The following is a 13349-nucleotide window of genomic DNA, read 5'->3' as shown; positions in this document are numbered from 1 at the left end:
TTCTTTCTTTTTGTAAAAACACTGTATTTCTTCATCTTTATATGCCTTACGGGCAAAATCATAGAAATAGTGAGAGATCAATAAAATAACAGTGGATGTAGGAGTCGCTTGTTGCATCCAAACCACTATAAAAACTCCCTCTTGCCAATCTTTTATTTACTTTTCTGCAAAATATATAATCTCAGCTCCATATTCAAATCTCATGGATCCATCACGTGTGTCTCCTGAGTCAGCTCAACGTTTCTCACATACAAGTCATTGGCGTCCGAAATCAAGCGTCAACACAAAGCAATTAGGGTGAATTCATTTATACATAATGATATTCTCATCTTTGAATATAGGGTTGAAAGTTTGCTAATTATGATTTACTATGTTTGTAATGCTTGAACTTTGAACTGCATATATGATATAACGGTTACTTGTTAACGATATTACCCAACAATTTCAACATGTAAAATGTCATCAATTGCTAACTATTGTTGTCTTCTCAAAAACAACCCAATTACCCAACTCCGTAATCACCGAAATTCACCATACCATTTCATTTTCAACTCGGTTCCAACTCAGTCTCTCACACTTTCACTCTCCTACACTCTCTCAACTCGTTCCAACTCACTCCAGAACCGAGTGTTCTCCCTAAACCCAACATCTTTCTCTCAAAACAATCCATTCAAAGGAAATTACAGACCCGTTCAAGAACTACTCCTTCTCTTCACATTCTCATTGACCCTTCTTTTCCTCCGGCTCTTCTCCAGCGCTCTTCTGTCAAATTTCCCTCTTCGTTGGCGAAATCTAGTGGCTTTCGCTCAAAAAAATGAGCCCAAAACAAGAGCTTATCCTCCACATTTATGGCAAGCAATTGTTTCTTATGAAGACAAACGGTTCTTTTCCCATTTTGGGGTCGACCCAGTTGGGATTGCTCGTGCAATTTGGTCGTTATCGGCTCGCGGTGGCGGGAGCACAATAACTCAGCAGGTAAATGATGTATTTGTTTTGTGAATGCCAAGTGTTCGATGTTTTAACTCAATCAAGTCGGCATTTTTTTTTTTTTGGGTGTCGGTTAGTGGGCATTGTTTACCTTTTATGTTCTCTTTTGTTTATTGTGTTGTTTATCTGGGTTGTCGTAAGCAGTGGTTATTGTTTATGTGGTGTTTTTGATGAATACTTGAGTGAATAGGATATTATGAAGAAAGTTTGAAATGTGTCCTAGTGCATGTAGCACCAATAATTTTAGACTAAATAAATGCCTTTGAATATTGAGTGTTGTTTATTGTAGAAGAATATAATTTAAAAAACATGGGTTTAGTTATGCATATAGCATTTTGGAAAAGGGAAGATGATGAAAAGGAATAAACTAGAGGAAGAAAGAGGTCTTAGTGCATGAATCACCAATCTTGTTAGAATAAATAAAGCCTTCCTCAGGTTTTGACTGGCACTAAAAAAATTCAGAACTTACATCCCTAGCTGATGCTAGCAACGAGTAAAAGATTAACTCTATCTTACGGCACCAATCAGGGTTTAGTCAGTGTAGAGAGAGATTTTCATCAGTCAACTCTAGATGCAGAAACTGAGTTGGAGAAATGATCTGCCTTCAGCAGTTCCTCTACATCAGACCTTTCTTCTCATTCCTTTATGTTCTTCTTCCCATCAATCCTCTGTATGGAATTCTTCTTATTATTTGCTACCAGTTTCTTCTTCCCTGCTCTTGTCTCTGGTATTACTTTCTCAGAGTTCATATATCCAAATTTCACTGCTTCACATTTTCAATTTATTGACTATAGTGGGGCCTTCTTGTATACTCGTAATGGAACATTTAGAGCTGCTATCTTCAATCCTGGAGCTCAGCAAATGAACTTTTACTTGTGCATCATCCATGTTGCATCCAACACCATCATCTGGTCTGCTAATCGTGATACTTCAATTTCAAGTTCTGGAAAAATGTATCTTACACTCGAAGGAATTACAATTTCTGATCAAAATAGAAATCTCAAATGGTCAACTCCACCACTGAGCTCATCAGTGCATGCATTACAGCTGACTGAGATGGGTAATCTTGTTTTACTTGATCAGTTTAATGGCTCTCTTTGGGAGAGCTTCCACCACCCAACAGACACAATTGTGATTGGACAACGCTTAGCTTCTGGGATGTTACTATCTAGTGCTGTATCAGATAACAACTTTTCAACAGGTGATTATAGCCTTACACTTAGAGCTTCAGATGCAATACTACAGTGGCATGGACAGACATATTGGAAATTGTCAATGAATACAAAGGCTTATTGGAACTCAAATTATGTGGTGGAATATCTGGCTATTAACCGAACGGGTCTCTTTTTGTTTGGTAATAATGGATCAGCAGTGGTCATTCAGGTGGCCTTATCACCTTCCAACTTCCAAATTGCTAGGCTTGATTCCTCTGGCCAGTTTACTGTACTTGGTTTATCTGCTGATGGCTTGGAACAGCAGTTTGTGGGGCCCGATGATGGTTGTGAAATCCCATTCATCTGTGGCAGAGTAGGATTGTGTACTGATGGAACTACATCCAGCTCCCCTACTTGTTCATGTCCAACACAATTCCATGTAGCTTTACAGAATGCAACTGGCTGTGTGCCAAGTGACGCTTCTCATTCTCTTCCAGTTGCTTGTCAATCAACCAGAAATGGTAGTCAGTTGAATTCATCTGTTGTTTCATATTCAGGGGTCGGCTATGGGATGGATTACTTCTCTAATCATTTCTCTGAGCCTATTAAGTACGGAGTAAATTTGTCAGTTTGTCAAGATTTCTGCTCACGGGAATGCTCTTGCTTAGGAATTTTCTATGAAAATTCATCAGGTTCTTGCTATGTACTTGAGAACGTGTTGGGCTCCATTATGTTGGGCAGTGGAGGTGATGTTAATCTGCTGGGCTACATCAAAGTTCTTATTGGGCCTACTCTAACAAACTTTAATCCTAACAATGATTTGAGGGACCAAAATCAAGACTTTCCAGTGGCTGCTCTTGTGCTCTTACCTTTCACTGGGTTCTTTCTGTTAATAGCTCTAAGTTTCCTCTGGTGGAGAAGATGGAGACTCAAAAATGCTATGGATGAGAAGTTAGGCCACCGGAACTCACTTTCCTCTGGAGACCTAGACACCTTCTACATCCCAGGCTTACCTCAAAGGTTTGACTATGAAGAGCTTGAGGTGGCTACTGATAATTTTAAGTTCTTGATTGGATCAGGCGGGTTTGGTGCTGTATACAAGGGTACACTGCTTGATAAAACTGTTGTGGCAGTGAAAAAGATCACAAATTTAGGTGTTCAAGGGAAAAAGGAATTCTGTACTGAGATTGCAGTTATTGGGAATATTCACCATGTCAATTTGGTCAAATTGAGAGGGTTTTGTGCCCAAGGAAGAAAATGCCTATTAGTTTATGAGTATATGAATCGTGGCTCACTGGATCGTAACCTCTTTGGAAATGGTCCCGTTTTAGAATGGCAAGAGAGGTTCGATATAGCACTTGGAACTGCACGTGGACTTGCTTACTTGCACAGTGGTTGTGAACATAAGATCATCCATTTTGATATCAAACCAGAAAACATTCTCTTGCACGATCATTTTCAGGCAAAGATCTCAGATTTTGGGCTTTCAAAGCTTTTAACTCCTGAACAGTCTAGTCTGTTTACAACAATGAGGGGTACTCGTGGATATCTTGCACCTGAGTGGCTTACTAACTCTGCAATTTCAGAAAAAACTGATGTTTATAGTTTCGGAATGGTACTGCTTGAACTTGTGAGTGGAAGGAAAAATTGCTCGGTACGATCTCAAAGCCATAGCTTGGATGACAGGAATAGTAGTGGAGTTCACTCGTCATCGTCATCAGCGTCAGGACTTGTTTATTTTCCACTACTTGCACTGGAAATGCATGAGCAAGGGAGGTACTTGGAGCTTGTGGACCCCAGGTTAGAAAAGCGAGTGACAAGTAAAGAGGTGGAAATATTGGTGCAAGTCGCTTTGTGCTGTGTTCACGAGGAACCAGTATTACGGCCAAACATGTCCACTGTTGTTGGCATGTTAGAAGGAGAGATCCCTTTAGGTCATCCAAGACTCAAGTCTTTGAATTTCTTGCGCTTTTATGGGCGTAGATTTACTGAGGCGTCTATGATAGAAGAAGAAAATGGGCAAAGTGATGTTATGTTTTTTGCGCAAGCAGATGCTTCCCCCACTAGCACTAGAATTGGCTCAAATACTTGTTTTTCTTATGTCTCTTCACAGCAGGTTTCTGGCCCAAGATAAGGTTTAGTGGATGATATTTTGGGAGCTCTGTATAGTTTATTGGGGATGAATTAATGGTCATAAGGTGCACGTGGTTCAAAGTTTAAATTGTTCATTTTATTCAATTTGTACTTCACAAAGTTCAGGGTTCAATGGATGTTTATGATATGTATGGCTTATACAAAGTGTTATTTGGGTTGAATAATTAGAGTTAGCACCAGACTATAAGTTGTCCATTTATTTTCTATAATAAATATTTTTCCATCTGGAAGTTATTATGTTATTTCTACTCTAGAGTTAATTGCTATACTTCCCTGAGTTTTCATTGAATAAAAACATCCTCCCTCAAGTAGAAAATAACAATTTACCCCCATATTCACTGTTCCGTCAGGGTTTCATCATCTGCCTAACACACAAAATTAAATGACAGTGGTAAATTGTTATTTTTGATACTTGAGGGTGTAAATTAATTTCATGAAACCTAAGGCGGGAAATGGTAATTAAGCATAGATGTAGTGGTTCAACCAGCCAGTTTGATATTACTGTTTTGTTCCTTAGATCCACTTGATGCATTGATGTAGTTCAGACATAATTTTTTGAAAGAAAACCATGACTTGTGGTCACTACTTTACATCAATTTGTTCGGTAAGATTGGTGTGCTGTTTTTTTGTGGTTATGAGTTCTCTTAAAAGCTTTTCTTTTTTGGATATGAGGAACAAATTTCAGGTATGTTCCTCTGGAAACTTTCTTGGAGTTAGAATAAAGGGTTTAGGTTTCAATTATAAAAGTAATCACTGTAGCACAAGTAACCAGGAAAGGAATCCCCAATTATTGAAGACAGCAGTCCTTATCAACAACGTTATTTGAGTTGGTTTGAACATATGTACTTCAAGTAATTTCAAACATCATGCTTGGTTCACTTTGGCTCTTTTATGCCATTCAATTCGCTTGGATCAAATTTCGTTATAGAACTTTTTCAAGCTGTTATTTACTAATTTGGCGGATGAGGTTGTCAAAATTTCTATCATAATTTGAGGCCATTTTCTTGGTGTGGCTCTTTTTAATAACCTACCTGCTATTATACAACTTTGGCCACTGCAATTTGACTGCTGGTGCTTGAGCTACTTTTTCATTATTTTAATCAGTGCAGAACCATTGGCTTATTGATATGAGTCCATTTATTATTTATTTATAACAGCTTCAAGGAAAGATTTGTATCAGCTATTCCAGGACTTGAGCAATCACATGCTCTGAATTCTGGAACTCTTGTTTTGTAGTTTCTTTCTTCTTCAGTTGATTTCAAACCATTGGCTTTTACAAATTTTAGTTGTCTATGTTACTTAACATATTGAAATATGCATTGCAGCTTGTGAAGAATACTTTTCTAAAAAATGACCGCACGTTCTCAAGAAAGATTGTTGAGATGGTGCTGGCATTAGCTCTAGAGAGGGCAATGACAAAATGGGAAATATTGAGCTCCTACGTTAGTAAGGTAAAACTTATTTCCTTTACACTGAAAATATTGTTTTGATTTAAGATTTGTCATTACCTCCTAAACTTATTTCCTTTACACTGAAAATATTTTTTTGATTTAAGATTTGTCATTACAAAATGCATACTATAAATTGTAACTAAAAAAGCAGTGCAGAAATATACCTGGACTAGGAAATTTTCCTGTTAGTGTATTAAGTTTATGCTAACAAAGACTATGGAAAGGGTGTTAAAAAGTAAAGAAGGTGAATGCCATATAAATTTTAGTATGTAGTTTATATTTGCAGATGTGAAATGTAACACAGGTAATAGCACATTACAGATATACTGGGGACATGGCATCTATGGCGTTGAATCAGCATCGATTTTTTATTTTGGAAAGCATCCATCTCTTCTGAGTTTGGGAGAGTCTGCAATGCTTGCAGGTCTTATACCTGCTCCAGAGCTTCGATCACCGCTCAGGGATTGTAGCAGGTTTGTGAGTGTGCTGTTTCCTCCTCATAATTCTTCTCTGATTTGACTCCATTTAGGGCCTATTTCCTAGAATTTCTATATTGTATGCATCAAATTTTTATGCTTTTTGCCTTTCAATTTAGGCTCTAAGTCTGGTATTAATCAGTTTATTAGAGAAATTCAAAAATGAAACTAAAAGGAGCAACTTCCTATTTTTTATAGAGGGAAAACCTTCCAGGCTAGAGTTTTGAAGAGGATGGTGGAAGTAGGCTTTATCGATGTTGATAGAGCACTTTTGGTATTGAAACAACCTCTTCATCTACGCGTAGATGGGCTAAAATATGCAGATCGGCTGGTGTACCTTTTGTCATTCTCCAGGAAGGTAAAATTTCTTGTTACAGCCGTCTAGTTTAGTATTACAGTTCTTCTAGCATCACGGAGATTTATTTATTTAATCAGTCAGGAAATATCTTAATAATCTCAAGATCATTTGAAATATTTTACTTTTTTTTTTTTCACATTAAATTTCATAATTCGAAAATAACGAGTCTTGGGACGCTCAATTATTACTCCTAAATGTTTCATAATTTTGGTTTCAAAGGAAGTTAGAAGGGTCAATAAACTGAACCGAGGAGGAATGGATTCAACTATGAAGGATGTATGGGATTGGGAAAAGGAGAGCAAGATATGGGAAGCATGTGAAGATGTGGAAAGATGGGCAACTGGGTTCCAAAGAAAGCTCCAATCAAGAATTTCGGGACAAAGAAAACAGAGCACTTTTTGTTAGTTATAGCTTAATCCTTGCTAATTTGAGCATCTTCTCCTTCACCATTATCTGATCATCTTTTATGTCATACGATACAGAAAGACTGCTTATGCAATACTTGCCTTATTTATCGTAACATTTTTTGATATAATCATTTTTGTTACTTGGAGGTGAAAAGCTTTTGTGGATAAATATTACTATATTTCAATTCAGTCGTACCAATTTACTGGTTTTTTTGAGTAAAAATTTGAGTTTGTTGTAATTTAAGAATTTTTTTTTTTTTTAGACGGGCTAAAGTCAAATTTTTATCATGTAGAAATATATGCCTATATAAATATATGTATATTTAGTAATATTATAATAATTAGAAACTAACATTTGGATTAAATAATTACAAATCAAAGTTTGAGATAAGTACCTAAAAAATGAATGTTAATTTGGACTTCAAGAGAGTAAAACAATTAAAACCCATAAATTGAAACTTAATTTTATGCTATAATACTTTCAAAATTTTAGAGTGAGATATAGAGGTGGGCATTTAGGATCAGACCCAAAAACCTGGTTTAGGATCAGTCCTTGTGGTGGTCCGGTCCTAAAACCCGGCCCAAACTGTGCTCGGGCCCAAACCTTTTTTTCGAAACGACCTTTAGAAAATTGCCAAAAACAAAATTTATAATAAATATGAGGGTTAAAATGATATTTTATAAAAATGAAATCCATTTAGTAGCCAACGGTCAGTTTACCGTTGAGAGGCAAAAGAGGGGGGAACATTTTTTTTGCGCACTTTTCCCCCCCAAGCGTCAACGATAAAACCCTCCCTAAGCCTCCATTTTCTTCACAACTCAACTCTCAATCTATTCTTTTCTCTCAATCTCTCCACTCCAATTCTCAAATTCTCTTCAGTTCAATTTATATTTATATTTACATTTATTCATATTATTTAATTTTTTTCCATTTTTCAATTTCATTTATTATTCATATTATTATTTAATTTTAAATTATTTATTATTTTATTATAAATTCATAATGGATTTTCGAAATTATGCATTTGAAGGATCATCGCCAAATTAGTTTGACGTTTCATCCACCGAAAAAATGGAAGGGTTCGATCCATTTCTCCCTTTCAAGAGGCAACAAGTCCAATTCCACAACCACAAACGGTCGAGCCTGGGTCCAACCAAACACAAGCGAACTGCAACTCCACAGCCCGATCGTCAAAGAGGGTCGTGTCTGGGGTATGACAATTCTTCACCAAATCAAAACGGCCAAAGCTAAATGGGTTGAGGGAAGAGACGTGCGGGAAATGTAATTTTTGTTCAACCATTATCGACGCTAAGAATGAGACTTCGATGATGCGGCGAAACTTGTAGAAGAAGCACCCCCAATAAATGCAGCAATCCCACCAGTCCTGTTCAAGTTCAACCGCACCATGTAGGAAAAACTCAAACTCAACTTAATTTTAATTCACAATCCCGAACTCTCTCAACATGGCAATACAATGCACTCATAGTACGTGAGGAAATAGCAAAATTCATATGTGCTACGAACTCTCTTATTTCTTTATCTGAAAATCTTTATTTTGTTCAAATGATTAAAACCGTTTTTCGTTCAACATTTACGCCTTTTAGTAGAGCTACAACTAGAAAGGACATAAAAAACCTTTATGATAAAATAAAAATCAACTTAAAAAAGAATTTCAAAATTTTAGGAACATATCTATTGCACTTACTTCAGATATATGGGCTGCTAGATCAAAAATAGATTTTTTGAGTGTCACATTACATTGCATTATCTAGATTGTGGTTGGCATTTACAACAAAAGTTAATAGGTTTTTAAAGCATTATATGAAAAATACAATGCTAAAACTATTTATTTTACAATTATTGAAGTTTTACAAGAATATTTATTATTTGAGAGAGTTGTGGTGCTAACGCTTGATAATGCAGCACCTTGGCAATTTCTTTATTTGAAAAGAGATTGGATCCGATGGTGAAGGCAAATTATTTCACTAGAGATGTGCTTACCACATCATCAATTTGATTGTTAAAGTACGTTTAAAAGCTATACATTCGATGATTGAAATGGTGCACACGACTATCAGATTCATCGTCAGTAGCAACTATTTTTTTCGATTCTTAAATTTTTTTATAATTCCACTAATTTATTAAGCGATATTTATTATCTTACTACTAATGTAGCATTAGATAGTTTACTTCGAATTTCTACAACTTTTGTTACATATAGATATAATAAAGATTTGTGCGACATTGTTGTTCCAATGGAAAAAAATACTGGAAATATTGGTTAGATATTATTCAATTCTTATATGAATTAGGTCTTATTATAGATCCTAGATTTAAATTAAGTGTATTTAATCGTATGATTGCTGAGATATACCATAATTTACAATATGACTAAATTTCTTATTTGATAGACTTTAACAAAAAATTGGAAAACTTTTTTTCTTTGTATCAGACTAGGCACATTGGAGTGTCCAGTGCCAGTAGAGGCAACCCCGATGAAGACCAAGGATGGCAAGGAATGAGCATCTGGAGGTTTGTGGAACGTGACAGCGGTGGTGGTGGAAGTAGCAGCTCGTACAAACAACTTGGATCAAATAAGTTGTATCAATACCTACAAATGGACATGTCCTACATGATCACAAAGGAGAAGCGTGAGATGAATGTACTTCAATGGTGGAACCACAATGCAAGTCAATTCCCTATAGTAGCCCAAATGGCACGTGATATTTTATCTGTGTTAGTTTTGACAATTGCATCCGAGTCAACATTCTCAATTAATAGCTGCATTGTTAAAGAGAGAAGATGTTCTTTATCCAGTGAGATTGTTGAAGTCATAACATGTTTAAGAGATTGGCCTCATGCGGACATAAGAGATCAGTGGCACCTTGAAGATCCCAAACTACTCAACTTCTTCAGAAACACAGATTTTGAGGATGTAAATACTATTGACGATGTAAAATAATAATGTAATAAAATCAAATTTATTTAACAGTTTATTTGTGAACTGTGAATATTATATTTATGTTAAAACTTAAAATTAAATTATTATTATCTCCTTAAAGTTTAAATTAAAAACACCTTAAATTTATAACCAATTAAAAATTAAGTCATTATTCATTAACATTTAACCATTCATTTATATTTAATTATTAATTAATTAAAAAATTTACAAATTACCCTTAAAAATTATATTAAACCCCCTATATATTTTCGATTAATCTAAAATAGATAAAAAATATAGGGAGTAAATAAAATTATTTAGGCCCTCTGGTCCCAAATATTTGTCATGAGCCTGGGACCATGAACAGAACCGAATCGGTCCTGCCCACCTTCTATGAGGTATGTAGTCATGTAGAGAAGTAAATATCATACGATATAAGTACATAACACATGAGTAAAAGATAAAAGATGAAGGGTATAACTAGTAATTTAAATTGAGGATATTCTTGTACCATACTCCATATTTTAAAAGATACTCTTTAATAATTATTTCTATTAATAATTGAGAAGAATCAAACCCAACACTTCTTGAATAATATATCTAAAATTTTTTACCGCCTTGTTTGAACGCTTAAGTGGTTAAGGGACATTTTTATCCAAAATTAAAAGCTTTTTCTAAAAAAAAAAAAAAAAAAAATTCTAGGCCGAGGGGCCCATTATCCTACAATAAAAAAGTTTGATTGAACAACAAACTATTCTATCTAGTCAGCTATTAAAATTCTTTGTACAACTACAACCGCAGGTTTTAGTAGCAAGATAATGATTTTTTATCCTTGTCTTGTCTATGAATCATAGACTATGATAGATAATGACCTGCGGCCATAACTCATAAGTAACGATTTGATTGAGATCAGATAGAATATCTCCCCCGATTTTAGTTCGACAGCTGTCACCAATGATTCTTTAACCATCATATTTATTTATTTATCAAATACTTGTAAACATATAACTGTATAATTATAAAACGAACTAAGAAATAAAATATTAACTACTAAAACTCACAGCTCGTTTAATAATAAAATTATCAAATTTACTTCAAATTTATTTTTAAAGTATAAATAAAAAATAATAGCACGTGAGTTCGACTCGGCTACAGGTAGTAGTTATTGAAACGACAGATAGTACGATCGCATCAAGACATGGAAGTGGTATTACTGAGAGAGCTTGTTAAACTTGCGGTATCGATATTCAGCAAAGGTTTTGGTTGAGTATTTGGGTGGCTTTTGATCGTCATTCACGAGCTCTGGAAGTGGTCCAATCAATGCCTCATGTGGAGGAGCAGCGAACACTGCCCATGACATCCGCATACGCTCCTTGTTTACAATACTCCTGTGAAGAACACTCTTGTATTTCCCATTGCTCAACACCTGAAACATCACATAAATTATGAGATCTATTTTAATATGAACATTATATTTTTTAAGTCTAATGAATGAGAGAATACATTTACCTCAATTTGATCACCAACATGGACAAAGAGTGCATTCGGCAAGTAATTGACAGCAACCCAATTCCCATCTTTCCATACATGAAGGCCTGGAACATCATTGGGGACGAGTATGGTGAGTGTAGACATGTCAGTGTGAGGCTCAACTCCCAGGGCCAGTTGAGGCTGTGGACAAGGTGGATACATGTTTATCTTCATTTCTAGTTCTATGTCTTCTCCACCCAAATGGGATTTCAAAACATTCCCTTCCACGCCTAACCCCTCTGAAAGAAGCTCCAGGAGTTCATTTGTCACCCTTAACATTTCCTTATTGTACTCTTCTGTCACTTCCCTGCGTCACAAGTATGATCATTATTATCAAACCTACATTTCATTTTGGACAAATTATTACATTAAACTTCTATCATACTAAAATTTGAATTAAAAAAATAGAGAAAAGAAAAATATTCAATGTATCTTGAATATATGATATATGAAAACTAATTTATATATAATATTATTTTGAACGTATAAAACTTGAGGTTACCTGTAGGTATGTGGATGTTTGGGCCATATATCATAGTTGGTCTTAGCTTTCGGTGACATAACATGGAAAAAATAATCCAACCATTCAACGTTCTCATCTAAATTCTTGGTCATCTTTGTACCATACCCTTCAAACTTGCCAGTTGCTGGGTCATTTGCATAGGCTTCTTTCTCCTTTTGGGGGAGCCCGAAGAATTGCTGGCCAACCTCTTGTAGCTGTTGGATCAAAGCTGACGATATCCCATGATCGGTGACCAGGAAGAAACCCCACTCGCTGCATGCCTCGTAGACCTCCTCTACAATGACATGGCGTGGCTGTGATAGGGATATCACAGGTACAGTCACCCCGGAGATGGGCTTACTGTTCTCGGGACGTTCAGTGGGTGGCCTGATGAACTGAGCCGGAAGCTCGTTGAGCCCAGCATAGGCTAAAGCTTTCACTCTCTGCATCTCCTTTGATTTTGGACGGCTGTATCAGGTAATTCAACAGTCTGGTTAAAACAAAATGACAATGGGTGTCAAATTTATAGTAAGAAGCAGTTTAACCAGTACTTATTGACTCGTAGTTGTTGGTCTACCAATAAGAAGCGTGCAAATTGTAGTAGTATGTTACATATCTGCCCTTCATGTTTGAATTTTGTGTTATGCATAAATATAATCCCTATATTCTGCGTGAAAGAAGGTAAAGAAATATGTGTATATGTATAACTTAAATCGTTATATTAGTAAACTTCAATTTTGAGATTAATATTTAGTTGATCTAAATCTTAATTGTTAAGCAAAATTTGGTTGTGTTTGCATTGTTAAGGCCAAAAATCGTCCTCGGCCCAAATAGGGAAGCAGGACCATTTGTGAAGAGAAGACCAGGCCTAAATCCCAAAGAGGCCCAAGCCAGAGTAGTCCCATTCGATACGAGATACGGCCTGCCCAAACCATTTGGGCACGGGCCTCCCAGTTCCAGTTCACTTCCTGGGCCTATAGGCGAGTTCCGAGCCCACGGCCCGCTGATCATATTCCTGTTCCTGATCAATCCCCTACTCGAAGTCATTTTCCTGTTCAGAACACTTTTCCACTCGAAGTAACTTTCCTGATCAGAATCACTTTCCTATCCGGACACTGATAAGACAGCTTACCGCGGCCCTAATTCTTCTAGGGTTTGCATCAGAGTAACATTAGGACTCCTACTCCCACCAGGATTAGGAGACCAGACAATCACTATATAAACAGAGGCCAACCCTCTCACAAAAGACACTACATTACACCTTCACACCCAAAGCTCCTAATTGAGAGCTTTACATCACCGCCGTAGTCACAGTCTCCGACTAGACTTCCAGTAATCTCTTTATTCCCGAGCCTTCACTATACTAGCCTCTTTCAACCTTGCTGACT

At 36.2% G+C, this 13349-nt stretch overlaps 2 protein-coding genes across 2 annotated transcripts; one reads left to right on the top strand and one right to left on the bottom strand.

Annotated features, from left to right (window-relative positions):
• The first annotated feature begins 384 nt into the window (after nt 1-384).
• On the top strand, nt 385-4518 carry LOC116110559 (G-type lectin S-receptor-like serine/threonine-protein kinase At5g35370). Its single transcript, XM_031396766.1, has 2 exons — nt 385-975; nt 1782-4518. The coding sequence occupies exon 2, from the start codon at nt 1849-1851 to the stop codon at nt 4273-4275; it is 2427 nt and encodes an 808-aa protein (XP_031252626.1). The 5' UTR covers nt 385-975; nt 1782-1848; the 3' UTR covers nt 4276-4518.
• A 6621-nt stretch (nt 4519-11139) lies between these two features.
• On the bottom strand, nt 11140-12410 carry LOC116110546 (flavonol synthase/flavanone 3-hydroxylase-like). Its single transcript, XM_031396751.1, has 3 exons — nt 11962-12410; nt 11439-11766; nt 11140-11355 (listed from the first exon to the last, which is right to left on the bottom strand). The coding sequence occupies exons 1-3, from the start codon at nt 12408-12410 to the stop codon at nt 11140-11142; spliced, it is 993 nt and encodes a 330-aa protein (XP_031252611.1).
• Nucleotides 12411-13349: the final 939 nt, after the last annotated feature.

Source organism: Pistacia vera, unplaced genomic scaffold (genome assembly GCF_008641045.1).
Source record: "Pistacia vera cultivar Batoury unplaced genomic scaffold, PisVer_v2 Contig606, whole genome shotgun sequence".
Taxonomy (NCBI): domain Eukaryota; kingdom Viridiplantae; phylum Streptophyta; class Magnoliopsida; order Sapindales; family Anacardiaceae; genus Pistacia; species Pistacia vera.
This window is presented reverse-complemented; position numbering and strand designations above follow the sequence as displayed.

What these genes read in the sequence shown, in the direction of transcription:
- LOC116110546 (XM_031396751.1), bottom strand. Translation starts at nt 12,410, where the DNA reads ATGCAGAGAGTGAAAGCTTTAGCCTATGCTGGGCTCAACGAGCTTCCG. An exon ending in AAACATCCACATACCTACAG is followed by an intron (nt 11,767 to 11,961) that starts GTAACCTCAAGT and finishes CTTGTGACGCAG; the next exon opens with GGAAGTGACAGAAGAGTACA. An exon ending in ATGTTGGTGATCAAATTGAG is followed by an intron (nt 11,356 to 11,438) that starts GTAAATGTATTC and finishes GTGATGTTTCAG; the next exon opens with GTGTTGAGCAATGGGAAATA.
- LOC116110559 (XM_031396766.1), top strand. Translation starts at nt 1,849, where the DNA reads ATGAACTTTTACTTGTGCATCATCCATGTTGCATCCAACACCATCATC.